We start from the raw sequence: 19,750 nt of genomic DNA on the forward strand, positions 1-19,750 counted from the left end.
AAGATAATGTAGGATAGAGGTTACAATAGAAAAGGCACCAACAAGCCCACCTCCCTCTTCCCCCGACAAGGTCCTAACCCCCATATCTCAGAATGTGGCCTTATTTGGAAATAGGATGTAATTATTCTATCTGCAGCTGTAATTAATTAAGATGAGGTCCTAGTGGGCTCGGGTGGGCCCTAATCCAATGTGACTGTTGTCATTATAAAAAGGGGAAATTTGGACACAGGCACACAGCGGGAGAATGCCACGTGAAGACAAGGGAGAGATGGGGTGATGCTTCTCCAAGACAGGGAATGCCAAGGTTTGCCGGTGTTGGGAGAGAGGGAGAATCTCCTTTTGCCCTTTTCCTTACGGTTCTTATGGCTGGCCAAATAATTAACAAGACAGGTTAGCAGGAGAAAATAATACCAAGTTTAATAACATGTATACATGGGAGAAAGCAGGGACACTGCGTTTCTCCACACAATAGCAGAAATTCTCGTTTTAAATACCATATTCAGCCAAAGACAAAGGAAGATCTTGGGGGGTTGGGGGTGTCAGTTACAGGAGATCACCACTAACACACTGTAAACAAGGGTAAGGTTATTAAGCAGATTTAAGGCCTCACCTTCCACATTGATAAGTCTCTAGAAATGAGGCCATCCCCCCTTTTCCCAGTACAGAGAGGGAGATACCTTTACAAATGGAGACTTCCCGGGCCGGCCCTGTGGCCTAGCGGTTAAGTGTGTGCACTCCACTGCTGGCGGCCCGGGTTCGCATCCCGGGTGTGAACCGACGCACCGCTTCTCCCGCCGTGCTGAGGCTGCGTCCCACATACAGCAACTAGAAGGATGTTCAGCTATGACATACAACTATCTACTGGGGCTTTGGAGGAAAAATTAATAAATAAAAATAAAAACAAAAAAAACAAATGGAGACTTCCCTTATAAACGTGAATGTTTTTCTGGCAACTCCTTGCAGGGCCATCCAGAGAATGTGGCCAGAGAGACATAAGATGGGCTTGTTGATGCCTTTTCTATTGTAACATCTATTTTACATTATATTACAGCCATCAGATGGAAGATCTGTCCCAGGAAGGAGCCACCATGTCAAATTCTTTAGGCAGTTAGTGGGGGAGGTCAAATGTCCCTCAGAGAAAACAATCAAGGTAAACAGATATATTCCAGGGTGGCCAAATCGTGATCTCCCACACTGGCAACCACCAGGAGCTAGGGGAGAGACGGGAACAGATTCTCCCTCACAGCCTCAGAAGGAACCCACGCTGCCCGCACCTTGATCTCAGACCTGCAGCCTCCGGGACTGAGACACTAAATTTCTGTTGTTTAAACCACCTAGTCTGTGGTACTTTTTTTTTTTTTCATGGACCACATTTTATTTATTGCTGTTGTTGCTGTTGAGGAAGATCGGCCCTGAGCTAACATCTGTGCCCACCTTCCTCTACGTAGTACTTTGTTTTGTTATGGCAGCCTAGCAAACTATTACAGGGTAACTCCTGGGGGCCTGTCTGGTCACCGTCAGCTATAAGGACAATTTCTTTCCAATAATTACACATCACTTTCAGGAATTACAGGCCGAAGGCACCGACCACCTGGTCCTCGGCCTGGGAGTCCCCGGCAGGGCGCCTGCAGCGGGACGAACGTCCCCACCCGCCCGCGGGAAATGAGCGCTGGACAGGGCGGGGCTCCTCCTCGCCGGCTCTGCGCATGCTTGGGGGGGCGGAGACCGGGGCTCCGGGCCGTATAAGTTGCGGGCGCCATTCATTCGCTGCGTAGCCATGTTTCTGCGCGGACTCGTGCTGTGGCGCCTGCTGCTGCTGCTTCTGGCGGCGGTGAGTGCGCCCTGATCGCGGGGCCTGCCCGGGGCAGCGAAGGCGGCTGCGGCTGGTCTGCGGGCTCGGGCGCGAGGGGAGCCGGAGGAAGGGGAGGCGGAGGAGAGCCGGGCCGCGGGGGCTCGGGGGCGCCGGGGCGAGGCGAGGCCGGGGAGAGCCGGGGCTCGGGGGCGCGGGGAGGCCGGGGGGAGCAGGGGCGCGGGGGCGCGGGGATGCCGGGGGGAGCCACGGCGCGGGGCATCCGGGGGTCGGGGAGGCCAGGGACAGCCGGGGCGAGGCGAGATCGGGGAGAGCCGGGGCTCGGGGGCGCGGGGAGGCCGGGGGGAGCTGGGGCGCGGGGGATCCGGGGGTCGAGGAGGCCAGGGAGAGCCGGGGCGCGGAGGAGAGCTGGGGCGCTGGGGCGCGGAGAGATGCCGGGGTGGGGGTGGGGGTGGGGGCGACGACACCGATGGGGGGAGGGACCGTGGGGGGCGGGGCGTGCGTGGAGGCGGCGTGCGCGCAAAGGGGCGGGGCGCTCAAAGTACCCGCAGGAGCTGGGCAGCCTTGACGGCCTTCCTCCGCCCGGAGCTGGGCTCGGGCGTGGTGCCGGGAGCCGGCGCTGCCCCCGCTCCCTACCCTAGGCTGTGGGCATCCCGGTGGCCGACGCTGGCGCAGGGTGGGCCCGGGGTGGTGCCCCAATGTTTTGAGGGTAACTCGAGACTTTGCCCAAGTTCGGGGTGCCCACCTCTGGAGAGCAGGGCTTGGGGGTATGCATCCAGGCCCGCGGAGCGTGTCCGGACAGCTCCCCGGTGCCCCGATCGGGGAAACAAGGAAACCGGAGGTCGCGGGGAAGCCGAATGAATTTTTTTTTTTAATATAAGTCTGGTCTTTTTTTTTTTTTTGGCTACAAATAAACTCAGCTGTTTTCTAATACATAGCATTCACGCAGAAATAGTTTCATATACATATTGGTTCACTCTTTTCTGAATATCACTAACATTTTTTAAAGCCTGAGTAATTGTTCCCCATAATACGTTGTCACAGTAAATGATTTGATAGGTTCCTGGAAGCAGCAAGCAGAGGATATGATTACTCTGCCTCTGCGTGTTAGCCTCAAATCAAAGGAAGTGGGACCTTTCACTGCCCTGGGGGCTTCTCCTAGAATTCTCCAAGTCAGGCCTTAGGGCTGTCCAGGCTGCATTCTTTGCTCCTTTCAACTTGTAAATGAACCCAGGGAAACAAACTGTCCACACCCAACACGTTGTTAAATTTCCTTGAAGCCAATTTGTCTACAGCATTGCTGTTTTTCTGCTTTGAAAAGGATGCTGCTTCTGTGTTCAGCACTTTTAAATAATGAGCAGTGCGTCGACTTCAGGTTTTTTTGTGCAATCTGTGAGATTAGTCTGGTCTTGGTGTTTTTCTACCTCAAGTGCATTCCTGCATAATGCCTCCTGAGAAGTTTCCTCAACTCTGGGCCTGCCTGCTTCTGGCTGCGTTTTTGCAGGTGTACATAAGCCATGGCTCCGTGGGCCTTGTTCCACGGCAAAGTCAGAACGAGATCTGACTGGTCCTGGCCCGTGCTTTTATCTCTCCTGCCCTCCAGGCTGGTTGCCGGCAGCCTCCTTTATTGGGATCATTTTGCCTTGTAGCAAAGCCCATCTGGTGATGTAGCAAGGCAGAGGCGGTGTTGCCTGCAGGGCCGCTTTAAGAGCTGACAAGTTTTATCCAGAGGGCCTTTTCTTCCATGAGGCTTGGCTGTGCATCAAAACGGGTTGGTTTGTGTTTTTCGGGGTGCTTTCTTCTGTCGGCTTCTTATCCTACATCCTGAAGCTTCAGGGCTGGGAGAACCTTCATATCCATTCACATCTTCTGGATTTAGCCTGCAAGGCTGCCTTAGGGTGGCAGAGGAAATGCCTCTCCTCTGTCTGTCGTGGGCCGCTGGTTCCAGTGTTCTCAGGATCCCCTTCCAGAGCCTCTTTCAAAGCGGGGTGGTTTGGTCCTAAGTCTTTCTTAGCCTTGTGCAGTCCCTCCCAGCATCCTCCTTTCTGTAAGGAAGGGGTTGCCCAGGGAAGCAGACTGTTCACTTCAAATTGGTGGCCTGTTCTTGCTCATTTAAGTCCTTTCGTGGGTTCACAAATGCTGGTAGGTTGTGGTTCCCACCTGGGATTGGGTGTCTAGTGGGCCAATCTTGAGGAATTTCCTGCGATGCAAGTGAAGGGACTGGAGGGGATTTTTCAGCCTGAGGAGTTGGTAGAAGGAGCCCAAGAGGGTAGCAGAGGGGGAAGAGGAAAACTGGAGTCAGGAGGGGAACTCCTGGCTGGGGTGAGCCACCGGGGGGTGGGGACATTGCTAGTGGGAGGTGGCCCATGGGTAGGAAAATGGGGACCCCTTTGTCATCTGCAAGGGAGGGGCTGGAGGAGAAAGTGAGTCGGGTGCTCATGTCTGGTGTAAAATTTACGGGAGCACCAAAAACACTCAGAAAACAGGATAAATAATATTTTGAGGCAGTATCTTGAAAACATGAAAAATTCACGCCAAAAAAAAATTCATGATGAAAAAAATAGAAACATTTTTCTATATTACTTTTAAGTTAAATGAATTTTAGCCCAATTAAAAAAAAAACACAATTATCCTTCAAAAAAACAAAACAAAAAGTAAGACAGCACAAAGACTTTGCGTAGCCACCCCCACCCCCCACCCCCCGGCTCTCACCGAGGATGGCGTCTTACATACCCTCAGCAGTGATCAGAACCGGGAGAGCCACGGCGGTGTGGTGCTCTTGTCCACCTACAGACCGCCTTCAGATGTCACCAGCGGGCCCACCGATGTCCCTGAGGAAGGTCGGAGCCCTTCCTCAGTCTGCCTGTGTTTGCACAGCCTTAACACTGTTGAAGAGTACTGTGTTATGAAACCTACCGTTTCATAGACTATTTCTCAGTTGGGGTTTGTCTGATGGGTTCTTATTTCCGGCAAAAATAGAAGTGATGACCACAACAGAAGTGATGCTCTGTGCTTGTCACTGCCTCATCTGAGGAGACACGTGACACATTATATCGATTTGTCTCTTTACCGGTGGTGGTGGTGACTGACGACGGTGGTGACAGTGACCACTTGGTTAGGGTGGTCTTTGCCTGATCTCTCACTGTGAAGTTACTATTTTTCCCCTGTGTAATTACCCAGTATCTTGTGGGGAGTTGCTTTGAAACTATGTAAATATTCTGTTTTTCTCATGCTGTCACTGACAGAATGCTAGCAGCCTGTGATGGTTCTTGCCTGAAGCCGTTAGGACTGTGGTGTTTGCAAACTGGATTTTCTTCTTTAAACCTACCTAAATACTTTTGTTACTTTTTGCCTCATTTTCTCCAAGTTAAAATGCAGCATAAACCAGTAAAAACTAAAAATAGAATCTCTTCAGTTTTGCAGTGAAGGAAAGCAAAACAGGATCTGGAGGATCCAGGAGGAATAAGGAAGCAAAAGCTAGAAAAGAAAGAAAAAGTGGGGGGGACACAAAGAGAAAGTCTGATGTCAAAAACACAAAAAGAGATGGTAGAAATAAGTCTAAAAGAGTGTAATCTGATACATATAAATAGGTTAATCTCAGTTGTGAGTTATCAGATTGAATCAGAAAGAAACATCGAGCCATGTGGTGTTGTTAAGAGCTGTGCCTAGAAGGAAGTGATGCAGCACTTAGCAGTGCGAGTGGGAAACGAGAGTGGGAAACGAGAGTGGGAAACGAAAGGTCGACGGCTGGCATGTTCTCACCCCAGTGCAGCAGCATGTCACCGTCACACTCAGATAAAAGAGGATTCCAGCTCGAAAGCATTAGTAGGGAAAGAGGTACTGGACGGTGATGACCAAAGGAACCAGCCGCGGAGCAGATAATCGATTTTCATGTGTGTGGTGCGTCTGTTCTCCCAAGTCCTCGTATGCGAGGAATGAGCCAACACTGAACCCGTGCTGGGAGGAGAAACAGGGTTAGGTCCCTGGGAGCCCTGGGGCGCAGCGTTTTCATCAACATATGAATAGGTGACCTTGTTTGATGTGTGTTTCTGTGTAAAGACACCTGATGTAATGTAAAGTTGATTCATAGCTCGGACTCAGCTCTCTAGCTTGTGCCTGAACGAAGCTCATCTAACACCCGTATTTTCTCCGTAAGATGTGTCATGGCCTTCTTGCACTTAGGAATACCAGACGGAGCTTCAGCACTGCACTAGGGGGTCGTTGTAAACAGCAAAATCACCAACAAAAAGCACAAAAATATGAAAAACTAACCAGGCCGTGAAAAGGACACTTGTTTACGCTCTGAGAACTGAAACAGGATGGCAGAGCATCGCCTTGGTCTACCCCAGCTGGGAACGTATGTGTTGGGTAGTGAAATCTTTCACTGTTCTGTCAGTGCCCAAGAAAACAACGGTATCGACATTGGGGTTATAAATAAATTTTAGTGAGTATAGCTGGGTTTGCAAATATAGAATTCAGTGAATAAGGAGGATCGACTGTACTAGTGAAACAGTCATGAAACTGGATATATCCGATAACATAACCTCAAAATATACAAAGCAAAAACTGACATACTCGAAGAGTGAAATCTAAAATCCACAAACTTAGTAGGAGATTTTAATCCATCTCAAAACCAACAGATGGAGCAGAAAAAATAGAAAAAACTGGGACCACCTAATGAACAGGCTTCATTGTGTGTGTGTGTATACAGATCCCTATGTACAAACTCAGATCCCTGTTCCCAACAGATAATGTCGTTTCATGACAAAGTGTTTGCAACTGCTGAAAAAGTTAACTATGTACTAGAACAAAAACAAACACTCAATTGCAAAGGATCTGCACTGTACAGGATCTAGTTCTGACCGTGCGAATAGAACAGATATCAACGATAGAGATAGTTGACCAGACGGCGTGTATTTGGGAACCAAAGAACATACCGTCGCCCCCCCGCCCCCCAACTAATAGCTGCTCCGAACTGCACGTCAAACAGCACAGAGGTGTGTAAGAAAAAGGTCCCAGTGTGCGCTCCTCCAGCAAAGCCCTCCCCCGTGAGCGAAGCGGTGCTCCCGGTTGGCAGGTGGCCATGTCGAGGACCTGGATGGTTCTACCTGGAGCAGAGGCATCTCCTGGTAACGCCAGTCTTCCCTTTCTGATTGAAGGTGACTGTGGCAGCCAGTGTCACCCAGTGTAGCTCAGAAGAGTATGAGGCCAAGAGCTCCCAACTCTGCTGCAAGCTCTGCCCGGCTGGTAAGTCCCTGGAGATCTTCCAGAACCTTCTGGGGCAGACCTCATGACCTGGGAGAAGGGAGGCCATAGGCCCTGGGAGCAGAGCTGGAAGCCACCCTGGGTGGGGAGAACCAGGCTGGCTCAGGGTAGGTGGGCCTCTCCTTGGCAGCCACCCAGCGACTGTTCACCACCCCCAGCCCACCTCTCTACCCTCTTTGGGGGCTCTCCTGTGAACAGAGGGGTTTGTCTGCTTGTTTTGAGGTGGGCGAGGTGCCTTCAGCAGGGCTTGGAGGACAGAAGTCAGGGTGTGTGCCCAGGCTGGACCCTCCCACCTACCTTCCTGTCGGGGGCTGATGAGGGACACCTGAGGAAGGGAAGCTCCTAGTGGAGAGACCACCGCCACTGCCCCATGCAGCACACATCCCTGGAGGTTTATTCATTCTCACCTGGGAGCTCTGGAATCGGAATTAGCCCCACGGAGCCCATGAGGAGCCGCAGGCTCCACGGGCCTGCTCCGCCCACCCCCCAGGCCTCATCTCATAGCACCTAGGCCTTCATAGGGAACCTGGTCAGAGGCCCATTGCCCCCACACCTGCACCACCCACACCCCCATCTGCACACACGGACAGGTGTGCACACGTTATCAATGAAACAAACTCCATGGGTCTCCTCTTTTAAGGGGCCCAGCCCATACCTACACCCATCCATCCGAATCCCCCACTCACACACATGTGCCTCATTTTATCCGTGAACCTGGGCCTCCACCGGGCTTTTGTTTCAGGGAGCAAACGTACCCTCCCCACATGCACCTGTACACATACCTATACGTAAACTACACACACACCTGCGTGCACACACACCTATATGCACAATTGGTCCCACGTGAAATCTTGTGGACTCAGCACATGTGCAAAGTGGGTGTTAGGGCCTCTTCCCAGGGAGGACATGAGTTGGCTCAGCTACAGTCTTCGCACGAGGCGAGCGCTGGACCAGGAGGGCACCTCTGTAGATCGGGCCCTGAGCTGCTGAGCCTGTGCTGAGGGGCGGTGGGGGGAATGAATGCACAGGCATTTGCAGGCTCTCAGGGGGGCTCCAGAAGCAATGCTCAAAGCAATTTGTTTACATGCGCTTCGGGTCCCCGGTTCCTGGGACATGTGGCAGAGTATCAGTCCCGAATGTTCTGAGGAGATAGGAGTCGAGGGGTGGGTACTGTGCTGGGGGCCTGGGCCCTCATCTAACCTCTGTACCACCCCCACCCCCAGGGCAGTATGTCAGCGCACACTGCTTCGAGAATCACGGTTCCGGGGAGTGCTCCCCATGTGAGCACGGCACCTTCATGGCCCACCGCACGGGGAGGACCAGCTGCATGCCCTGTGCCCATTGCCGGGATGGTAAGTGGGCTGCAGTCAGGCTCCGTGAGTTGTTTGGTTTTTAAAATGGTCCCCCTTCAACCTGGCTTGTAGGAATCGCCCCAAAGGGAATGATTACAGATGAACCTGGTGACTGAGCCGTCAGAGTACACCAGAGGGGGTTTATTTTTATCATGATGATAACGTGTAGATGGTTAAAGGATCAATCTACACATTATCAGGATTTCAGAGTTGCTGTGTACATGAATAATATACAGAAGTTTGTCTAAATTTCTATATATCAGGGGCCGGCCCCGTGGCTTAGTGGTTAAGTGCGCACGCTCCGCTACTGGCAGCCCGGGTTCGGATCCTGGGCACGCACCGACGCACCGCTTCTCTGGCCATGCTGAGGCTGCGTCCCACATACAGCAACTAGAAGGATGTGCAACTATGACATACAACTATCTACTGGGGCTTTGGGGGGCGGAAAAAAAAGGAGGAGGATTGGCAATAGATGTTAGCTCAGAGCCTGTCTTCCTCAGCAAAAAGAGGAGGATTAGCATGGATGTTAGCTCAGGGCTGATCTTCCTCACACACGCAAAAAAAATAATAAATAAATAAATTTCTATATATCAGTAACATTGTTTTAAAAAATGTAATTTTAGAAAAAGATACCATTTGCATAAGCAAAAACAATATAAGCTGCTTTGGAATAAATCTAGCAAAGGATGTGTGAAACGTTTATGTGAATAAACAACATTTAAGAAAATCTAAATATGCAGAGAGAGACAAGATGATCATAAAAGAAAGTCAGATATTAGTTCTCCATGGAGTGATTCTTAGATTCAGTGCATTTGCTGTGAAAGTCCCACCAGGGGAGATCAGCTCATCGTGCTGTACTCCTTAAATACATGCAATTTTTATTAAAGGAAAGTCCCAACAGGAATCTTCCTGAAACTTGACAAGCTGACAATTGCCAAAACACTCCTGAAGAATGAAGATAAGACGGCACACTGGCTCTCCCAGGTGTTAAGACTTTGTACAAAGAGACAATTAAGACAGCGGTGTTCCTGTAGGGGTAGCCCAGCGGACCAGTGGAAATAGCCCTGTAGATGAGAAGTGGGGTGTGTGGCACCATGACCTATCCCTTCACAGTAGGAACATGGAATCCTCAAATGATACTAAGATAGATAATTGGTTGTCCTCAGAGGAAAAGGTCTCGTGCAGGACGGGAAATTTCTACTGTCCCGACCTCTCGCCAGCCGCAAAAATCAATTCCTGGTGCATTAAAATCCACATGTGAAAAGTAAAACTTTAAGAAGAAAATATAGAGTTTTTATGACTTTAGGGCAGTGAAAAAATATTTGTCATTTAAAAAAACATAAACCGTAAGAGTAAAATTGATAAACGTGTCCACATTAAAATGACAAACTTCTGTTCATCAAAAGATACCCAAGGCCAGCCCGGTGGCATAGTGGTTAGGTGTGCATGCTCCGCTGCGGCGGCCCGGGGTTCGGATCCCAGGCGTACACCGACACACTGCTTGTCAAGCCATGCTGTGGCGGTGTCCCATATAAAGTGGAGGAAGATGGGCACGAATGTTAGCCCAGGGCCAGTCTTCCTCAGCAAAACGAGGATTGGCATGGATGTTAGCTCAGGGCTGATCTCACACACACACACACACACACACACACACACACACACACACACACGAAAAGCCGTGAAATGTATGTATTTATGAAACATAGAACTCATGTAAAATTAGTGTCCAGAGCAAACAAAGGATACCTGGAAATCAATAATAAGGTTTGAAAAAAAAATTTGTGGGAAGAAACACAGAACGTTACAAAGAAGATGAAAGATAAGTGATCAGTAAACATAGAAAAAGCATTGGAATAAATAAAAAGATAGGCTATTTTACATCTACCAGACGGACAGATTTAAAACATTAATGCCAGGCGTTCATGGGGACGTAGGACAATGAGAATAAACTAATGGGAGAAGTAGGAAATCGGTGCAGCCACTTTGGGAAAGGATTTCGGGCTAAGTTGAAAATGTGCCTAAGCCACAGCCCCCCGCGCCACGTCTCAGTCGAGACCTAGACAAGCTCTTGCCGTGTGCGCTGAGCGAGATGGGGAAGAGTTTGTAATAACAAAACCAGAAGCATCCCCACTGTCAACAGAGCAATGGATGTAAACAATGGTGTGAATTCACACCCTGCACAGTGCCCCACCGTGAGAAGGGGCTGAGATAACCCGAGTGAGCTGCAGAAGCCGGCCCCAGGATGGGGACACAGCAGCATCTCGTTGATGCCCATGGCATTCAAAACCTTGGGTTTACGGACATGCGAGAATGGTGAAGTTATAGAGGGCTGAACTCGGGGGCAGGGCTTCAGGCTCATGGCAATGGTCTTGGTGTCAAGCTTGGGGGTGTGGTCCCGTTTTATTTTTATGTCTCACATCTAGTTCTTTGTGTTAGAGGGGAAAATGTGGCAGATGGGCACAGGCGTTTTTAAAACATGCCCCCCGTTATGAAGCTCTTCACCTCAATACTGTCTTACCCTGCACCTGTCTGTAGGGCGTGTAGACGTGAGCACACTGGAAGGGCTTCTGGAAGGGTTATCGCTAGTGGGCAGGCGTGCAAGGGCTTCTCTGCTGTCCACTGTTCTCTCTCACGTTTTACATGCTCAAACACATAATAGTGCTGTCCTTTCTGGGACAAACAAGACAAAAGGAAAAATTGGGGGATATGTTGGAGGAGTTGGATCTGTCCCCCCACCCCAGATGTCAGGGGTCCCACTGGTCTCTAAACACCCCAGGTTTCAGAGTCAAACACCAGCCCCTCCATGGACACCCTGATGGTGGGGAATATGGTCTGGCTGTTCCCTCTTCTCCGCTCCTGCTATAGAAGGGAAGGTGCATGCAGATTCTATGGCTGCCAGTCAGCAGCTGAACGTGGTCCCACCCCTGGTGACTGACCCTCAGTTCTTCCTGTCGCAGATCAGGAGGAGCTGAAGGAGTGCTCTCCGTTCAGCGATCGGCAGTGCCAGTGCCGAGAGGGATTCTTCTACTGTGACTCCATGGACTGCATTGAGAACTGTTTCCGATGCACAAGGTTCCAGCCTTGGGGGTGCGGGCAGACCAGACAGGCCTGGGCTGGGCCCCCCACTCCTCCATTCACCATTGGCTTGGCTTTGGGTCACTTACTTAGGTGCCCCTCCCCAGAGCCTCAGTTTCCCATCTGTGAGATAGGGCCAGTGGTAGCGCTTGCCACGCACAGGTGCCCTGAAGAGTAAATCTAACAAATCACCTGGATGTTTCCGCCTGGTGGCTGGCCTTGAGTCAGTGCTCATTCATTGATTGATTCATTCAGTCATTCAGCAAATGATTACGAGCCCCACTGTGGCTGGCAGGTGGGATTGCAGGCCTCCAGGCCCCAGCAGTGGTGAAGACAGACCATCAAACATATGCAGTGACCAGTCCGTGAGGAATAGAGGCCAGGGGGTGAGGGGCAGCTATTGTAGACAGGCCTGATGAGGGAGGGAGGGAGGGAGGGAGCCACAGGAAGTCACGGAGGAGCTAAGAGAGCTCCGGGCACAGCATGGCAGCATGAGTGTCCTGGGGCTGCTGTAACAAAGTGCCACAGCTAGGTGGTTTTAAAAAAACAGAACTGTATTCTTTCACAGTTCCGGAGACCGGAAGTCTGAAATGGAGGTGTCAGCAGGGCCGCACTTCCTCTGAAGGCTCTGGGGTCAAGGACCCTTCTTCGTCTCTTCAGCTCTTGGTGTTGCCAGCGCTCCTTGCTTGTGGACTCATCGCTGCAGCCTCTGCTTCTGTCTGCGCGTGGCTTCTCCCCTGCGCGTTTGTGTCTCTGCATCTTCACATGACTTGCTCTCTGTCTGTGTACAGATTTCCCTCTTGTAAGGACAGCAGTCATGCGTTAAGGCCCACACTAATCCAGTGTGACCTCGTCTGAACTCAGTTACATCTACAAAGACGCTATTTCCAAATAAGGTTTCATTCCGGGTGGGCGTGGATTTTGGGAGACTTATTGGGGAGACATTTGCAGTGGTAAAGCCACATGCAAAAAACCTGACAGATCCAAAGTCAGGGCTGCCTTCAGGTCTGGTTTGATCAGGCCTCTGGCTTCTCGACTCGCCTGTCCCCTTCTCCGTGGGCTTCATCTTCGGGCTGACTTCCCTCTTGGTAGAGATAGGGCTGCAACTGGTCCAGTCCTCATAGCCACACACAGCTCTATCCAGGAACAGAGAGAGAGGCGGGGAGGCTCTTCCCCCATGTATCACAGAGAGTTCCCAAGCTTGACTCTCATTGAGCCTCTTTGGGCCAGATAGCCTGGGAAATGGCAGGCACTGGTTGCCTGAAGCCTGGCGGGCCGTCCAGGAGCTGGAGCTGGTCCCTCCTAACCCCTGACCTGGGGGTGGGGAGAAGGATGCTTTGGGCCAGGCCTGGGTGGGGAGAAGCAATGCTCAGAGTTTCTTCGCTCTTTCCTCTCAGGTGTAAAGGTGCCATCCTTCACTCTTGCAATGCAACAAGGGATACAGTTTGTGCCACAGACACTAACCAAGAGCCAGGTAAGAGGCTGATTCCATCTCTTCAGTATGGGTCAGGAAACCTCTTCCATAAAGGTAACTAGTTTAGGCTTTGCAGGCCCTGTGGTTTCTGTCATCACTACTCACTGATCAGCGGGAGAGCCCTTTAGGGCCCAGAGAGTCGCCACCACCGCCATCACTGCCAGGAGCGGAGACTTTCTGTATGTAGCATGTCACTCAGTCAGATGAGGAAAGTGTGCTGACCCCTGCTACAGCATTCTCTCTCTTGCCTCCTTCCAGGAAACTCAAACTGGTATTGGTTCTTCATTGTGGGCGTCGTCATCGTCATCCCCGTTTACTACTTGAAGAAAAAAGGTAAATTAGAGTTAGGTCAGTCCTGGAGAAAAATAGATCAGCAGCCACCTCAGGATCTCCGAAATGGGACGTGGTGTTCCCAGGTTCTGGACGGGGGTTTTCACTTAAAACAGCTCTGCACTTTCTAACTCAAGTGGCCTCTCGGGCGCTTGAGCTCAGAGCTCTGGGGCGGGGAGCCGGCTGCTGCGCACTCCCTGACACACGGGTCTTAAGACCTGAATCTCAGCTCAGCTGGCTGGAGACTGGCTGTCCAGGGTGCCCTCGGCTGGGGAGTGGGGAGACTTCGGCCAGGGCATGTTCTGGAGGGAGGGGTTCCGGCTGGGCCCCGGGGGCTGGTGAGTGCGCTGTGTAAGTTCACCTGCTGTGTCTTCCAGGGGTACAGATTTTGCCGTGGTTTGTCAGCGTCTTGAAGCGTAAGTCCACTGTCTTTGTTGTGAGTTGAAGGCACTTCATCTCCCCCATAGAAGTCATTGTCCTGGTTAATATCAATTATTTTCTTTCTGTCTTTTTTTTGATTTTCAGAAGAGTCAAATGAGCCAGGCAGCCCTGTAAGTACCACCCTGGGATTTGCCTAATGGGAGTTTCAGTCCTCGATGGCAGCCAAGTCCCAGGAGACATCCCAGGGGCGGGCGCAAGGCAGCCCCAGGCCTTTCCACCTGCATCCACAGCCTAGCCACGTGGTGGCGTCTGCCTCCACCTTGTTGGAGCCCCAGAATGTGCTGGAAGATAATTTAAATTCTGTTGGTCTAGACCACTGAATGGAAACTGAGGAACACATGGGCAAAGGGCTTTGTCTGGGTTTCCTGGGGCTGCCGAAACATTTTCACAGACCAGGTGGCTTAAAACAATAGGAACTTATTGTCTCCCGGTTCTGGAGGCCAGAAGTCCGAAATGAAGGTGTCAGTGGGGTCGGCTCCCTCAGGCTCTGGGGGAGGGTCCTTCCTGCCTCTCTCCTTGCATCTTCTGGTGGTTGCCAGCAAGCCGCAGCATTCTTTGGCTTGTAGGTGCATCACTCCAATCTCTACTACCCCCGTCTTCACGTGGTGCTCTCCCCGTGCGTCTCTGTGTCTTGAGTCAATATCCTTGTAAGGACACTAGTCATTGGATTTAGGGCCCACTCTAAGCCAGTATTACCTCATCTGCAAAAACCCTGTTTCCAAGTAAGGTCCCATTCCCGGGTCCCGGGGGTTAGGGATGTGTCTCTTTGGGGGCCACTCTTCAACCCACAGCAGTCTTGTCTTGGCATCCCCCAGGGAGTTGGTGGCAGAGCAGGACCTGACCCCACACAGTATTCTCTAAAATTGCGCAGCTCTGGCTTCCCTATCAGACACTTGGCGTTTTTTCCTCTAAAAGAGGCTTGGGAAGAGCCCGTGTTGCAGGTTCCTCTCGCCAAAACAATGACTTTTGTCCTTTAGTCACCTGAACGCAGCCAGCCTAACGACATGTTACTGATGGACCCTGAAAGGGACCGGCCAGCCCCTGGTGTGGAAACAACACAGGAGTTGGAGGAAGAAAGGTTAGCCTTGGCGCCTGGGGCCGGGACCTGCCCAGGGCCCTCTGGGCACCCCGAGGAAGGCATTGAGCTGCAGGTGGTGGTGGCCACAGCCGCCCCAGAGCAGGAGCTACAAAGTCATGTTCCTGGTGCCTGCGGGCTCCAGGGCCAGGCCGAGACTGCACCCTCCCTCCGTAGTCTGGAGCAGGTGAGTGAGACATTGGTTGGGTCTGAATCATAACAAAGCCTGTGCTTACTGAGCCCTTACTGTGTGCAGGGCTCTGTGTTAAGTGCCAGCGTGCATGCTCTTATAAAATTCTTGTGTGGGTTTCCTGGGCTTGCTGCAACAGAGTACATAGCAGAGACTGGGCACCTTAAACAGTAGGAATTTATTGTCTCCCGGTGCTGGAGGCCAGAAGTCCGAGATCAAGGTGTGGGCGGGCTGGTTCCTTCTGTGCTGTGAGGGAGAAGCTGCTCCGGGCCTCCCTCCTGGCTTTGCTGGTTTCTGGCAATCTGTGGGGTTCCTTGGCTCGTAGGAGCATCATCCCCCTCTCTGCCTCCATCTTCACGTGACGTTCTCCTGCTGCACGAGTCTGAGTCCAAATTTTCCCTTTCTATGAGGACACCAGCCATATTGGATTAGGGCCGCCCTAATGACCTCATCTTAACTTGACCAGCTGCAATGACCCTATTTCCGTATAAGGTCACATTTATAGGTAGTGGAGGTTAGGACTTCCACATCTTTGGAGGAACATAAACCAACCCATAACAGTCCCCAACCCAACCTGCTGTCCAAGGGGGCGCTCAGGCTCAGTGTCCATCCCATGACTGGAATGCAGCAGGACCCAGGAGGCCCAGCCCGCCGTCGTAGACACCACCACCTCCTGAGTGCGTACTCGTCTCTGGGGTCAGTGCAGCAGACCTCAGCCGAGCGCCTCCTGTGTGGCAGGCGTGGCATGCGCAGAAGGCAGGGTTGCAGGGACCAGGGAGGGAGTAGGGGAGCACACGCCCATCCACCAGGTGGACCGTGCAGGATGGCAGCAGGTGCCGTGTCCAGCTGTGCACGGAGAGTGACAGTCTCTGTTCTCTGTTGTGGGGCTTCAGGGGGGCTGTCCCGAGGCAGTGACACCTGAATAAGATTTGGCAAACTGAGCAGACACCTACTAAGTGGCCCTGGGGAGGAAGGCCCCTCAGGAAGAGGGAACTGTGTGCTGCCTCTCAGAGGGGCACGGAGCCAGTGTTTGGGGAATGATGAGGACCCCCTGTTTCTGGATCGTGCAGGCAGGGCACAGGTCAGGAGTTGAGGGGGAAGGTGCCAGGGAGGAGATCATGGGGCTCCTGTGCCAGAGGTCATGGACCCTGGGGCACCCTGGCACGGGCATGGAGGTTGAGAACTCTGGAGAGAGTGGGTCATGTGCCCTAATGTATCATTTCAAGGAGATGGTCTGTGACTTGTCTGATTGTCCAAAGAGTCTGAGAAAATAAAATGCAAAAGTAAGGACTTTGTGCCCATGTCAGCGAGAGGCACTGGGGGTCAGGCAGGGTGCTGGGGGCCCTGGGTCTTCCTCTGGGGCTGTGCTAGGAGAGTGCAGCCCTCCTCACCCAGTTCTATGTCTGAGCAGCTGTGGGATAGAGGGCGAGGCACGGGCCGGGCCTGCAGCGGACAAGAGGCAGAGCTGGGTTGAACCTTGCGATCAGGCTCCAGGCCTTATGCCCACAGCAGGCGGCTTGATACTAAAGAGAGCACCTAACCTCGTCCTCGGGAGAAGCGGGGTGGAGCCGTCTGTAGTAGCAGTTCCTTAAAAGGTATCCAGAGTCCGCTGGTACATGCTCAGATTTCCATGAACGAGGAAACGGCATTCAAGTCACTGATATTCCTTCACAGTGCATTTCTGCGGACAGGTGTCCTCTCCATTAGTATTGTCAAGAGTAGAACAGGTCACCCCAGGTGACAGCATTCAACTGTTACCTGCCCCCCCTATGGTGGGGGGTCTGGGAAAGAGTCGGGGGCACACTCAGAGCAGCTGGGCCCAGGACCCCCGCCCACCCAAGCAGGGGCAGCTGTGACAACAGTGTTACCCCCGGGCCCAAGCAGTGTCCTGGGGAGCGTGACCTAGAGGGCACAGCTGGGCTGTGAGCTCTCTGCCACCTGTCTTGAGGCAGTGGGCCAACTCTGCTGTCCAACTCGTGGGTCTTCTGAGGTTCATGGAGGCCCACTTGCTCCCACCCTACTGTTCCTACCAGAAACCAGTTTCTGGTTCTATTTGAGTACAATTCCTCGAAGAGGCCACACAGATTTCTTCTCCTGGAACAATTTTATTCTCTTCTCTCTGCAGGAATATAAACAAAAATATTTTTTAAAAGACACGTCCTCTGACTGTAAGTGATCCAAATTCTTCCCTTATAATGACTGTTCAGCTTAAGTCTTGTTTGGCGTGAATGTCAAGGCCTAATGTCCTTATTTCTGAGATGGGGGAACACCTGCCTCCTCGAAGCTATAGGGAACTTTCCTGTAGATTTGAAATGTACTTTTTCACACTCACTGATGACAGAAAAGACATTTGTCAAATATAAGTTTTGTGGGGTTCTTACAGACTGAATGTTGCTTTTATTTTATAAAACTTCATGTTTTTAAGAAAAAACATGAGTGAGTGTTAGGAGTACTTGCATAACCTAGATTGCTAGGTCCCCTAGCAATGGCTGTGATGCTGTGTTTTTAGTGGTACAAGAGTGAGTATTTATTGAGCACGTGCTGCATATCACCTGCTTTTTATTTTTAATTTTTTTTTGTGAGGAAGATCGGCCTGAGCTAACATCTGCCAATCCTCCTCTTTTTGCTGAGGAAGACTGGCCCTGGGCTAACATCTGTGCCCATCTTCTTCCACTTTATATGGGACACTGCCACAGCATGGCCTGACAAGTGGTGCATCAGTGCGTGCCCGGGATCCGAACGGGCGAACCCCGGGCCGCCGCAGCGGAGCGCGCGCACTTAACCGCTTGCGCCACCGGGCCAGCTCCCTCAGCTGCTTTTTATAATCTCATCCTGACCAATAGCTCTGCGAGACCACCCCATTTTACGGGCTTAAAAGCAACACAGTCCAAAGCTCAGAGAGGTTACAGAACTTGCCCCAGGTCTCAGACCCTAAACACCGCCCCCCCCCGGCTGATGCCAGGTGGCCTTTTCAGTGCCAACCACCTTACTGCCTCTCTCCCCGTGTCGTGGGATGGGAGAGGAAGGGCAGGGGGATCCTCAGCAGATTCTTTATCTCCACGGGGACTTCCGACTCTCTCGGGATCCTGGGTTCCTTCTGCCCGGCTCATTGGCTCCAGGAATGAATAAGCAACAGGTGCAATGAGAGCCACGCAGGTCATGGCCCGACCTCGGTCTCCTGGCCTCTGGGCCTGGTCCCTTCTGTGGGATCAGCTGGAGTAGCACAGGGCCTCCCAAGCCCTGGGCCATGGTGTGCCGGCTGGTGCCCAGCCCTCGGGGAAGGTGGAGACACCTCTGCGCCTGCACCCCTAGGGAGCAGAGTTACGGTGGATGCTACACCTACCTTCCAGAAATGTAAACAAACTCTTTTTATATTTTTCAGTCTCCAGTTTGACCTATCTTGCATTCGAACGTGAGGTTCCACCAAATGATTGGAAGATGTTTATGAGATTGATTGGACTTGAAGAAAATGACATTGAGATTTGCAAATACGAGAATCCTGGAAATCTGATGGAAGGACGTCATAAGATGCTCCTCACGTGGAGAAACAAGTTAGGCAGGGAAGCTTCTATTTTTAGACTCTTGGCTGCCCTCTACACATTGGGGTTACGTGAATGTTTGCAAAATATTATAAACAGATTGGTTGCTGAAAATATTTTAGGTAGGCATGCAGACACCCCAAATTAGAGTACACTCTTGGCACAGGATCTTGACTTTAAGCAGTGTCGTGAATGGATAGGATCTGAGCGTCCTACCCAGTTCTGATCCCATCGGAAATTTCATGAATCCTAGATGGGGCTGTGCCCCTTATCTAAATAGATTCTCTATAACGCTTTCAATGGGGAGGTGAGTTCCACATGGAAGCAAGAGTGCTTCCCTCCCAGGGCAAGGGAGTCCGGGGAGCTGCCTGTGGCTGGTGTGGCAGAGATGGGCTGCTGCTAAGTGGATTTCAGGGGGCTGCGAGCTTGTCTGCCAGGGACCACTTAATGTGCTGAGTAGGTTCACATTCCTTAGAACCCCTTCCCAGGCACTGAGGACAGGAGGCTTTGGTGGTTGTCTTGCTGCCTTCACCAACTCCTTGATCTCAGAGTCACTGTGATATCCCCCTGACCTAGATCAGGGTGTGGCATTAACCACATGCTCCATAAGTATGTGTGAGCAAATCAGTGACAAGCCACTCCCTGCCAGCTGCTCTGAGCAGTCCGTCAGCACTAGTCTGTATGTGGCGCTGGAATCAGACCATCACTCGGGTCTTCTTCCTGGTGATGCGACTGGATTGAGACTAGACCCCACCTTTCTAAACCAGTATTAGCTGGGCTGGGGATGGTGACAGCCACAGAACTTTTTTAAGTGCCTGGACTTTTTAAATTATTGATGCCAAATATTTTTTACCAAAAGATTGTTCATCTTAGCAATACATAGTTTTATAATTTTTCTTTACCTAATAAAATTATATCTTGAATAACATTTCCTCTCATTCCTGGTGGATGCACAATCTTGGGTGTGACGTCCTTGGGAAGTGACCTGATGCACAAGGAAGGCAGGAGCCCCAAGGATGTGATTTGTGGGAGGAAGGGCTCCGCAATGGGGATCAGAGGCCAGAGAAGCCTCTTCTCGTGGTTTGTGGTATTTCCTGGCATCTCTGATCCTGGGAGTGACAGTGCTGTCCACCCATTCATTGCTCAGTTGGAATGTGAACCCCACCCTGCCCATCCTCACCGCAAACATCACCAGTCCT

General features: G+C 51.7%; 1 protein-coding gene across 3 annotated transcripts; it reads left to right on the forward strand.

Moving 5' to 3' along the window:
- Positions 1-1,720: 1,720 nt before the first annotated feature.
- LOC147912513 (tumor necrosis factor receptor superfamily member 26-like) lies at positions 1,721-19,479 on the forward strand. Of its 3 annotated transcripts, XM_087422463.1 has the most exons (11): positions 1,722-1,831; positions 6,970-7,057; positions 8,299-8,427; positions 11,385-11,499; positions 12,900-12,976; positions 13,235-13,309; positions 13,684-13,722; positions 13,832-13,857; positions 14,725-15,009; positions 17,138-17,180; positions 18,395-19,479. In XM_087422463.1, the coding sequence occupies exons 1-11, from the start codon at positions 1,778-1,780 to the stop codon at positions 18,697-18,699; spliced, it is 1,236 nt and encodes a 411-aa protein (XP_087278589.1). In that variant the 5' UTR covers positions 1,722-1,777; the 3' UTR covers positions 18,700-19,479. The 3 variants fall into 3 exon arrangements, with proteins under 3 accessions (XP_087278591.1, XP_087278589.1, XP_087278590.1); XM_087422465.1 differs by lacking the exon at positions 17,138-17,180 and having other exon boundaries at positions 1,721-1,831; positions 18,395-18,568; XM_087422464.1 differs by lacking the exons at positions 1,722-1,831; positions 6,970-7,057; positions 8,299-8,427; positions 11,385-11,499 and having other exon boundaries at positions 12,154-12,976.
- Positions 19,480-19,750: the final 271 nt, after the last annotated feature.

Source organism: Ceratotherium simum, chromosome 34 (genome assembly GCF_057802395.1).
Source record: "Ceratotherium simum simum isolate JZ-2026a chromosome 34, ASM5780239v1, whole genome shotgun sequence".
Taxonomy (NCBI): Eukaryota; Metazoa; Chordata; class Mammalia; order Perissodactyla; family Rhinocerotidae; genus Ceratotherium; species Ceratotherium simum.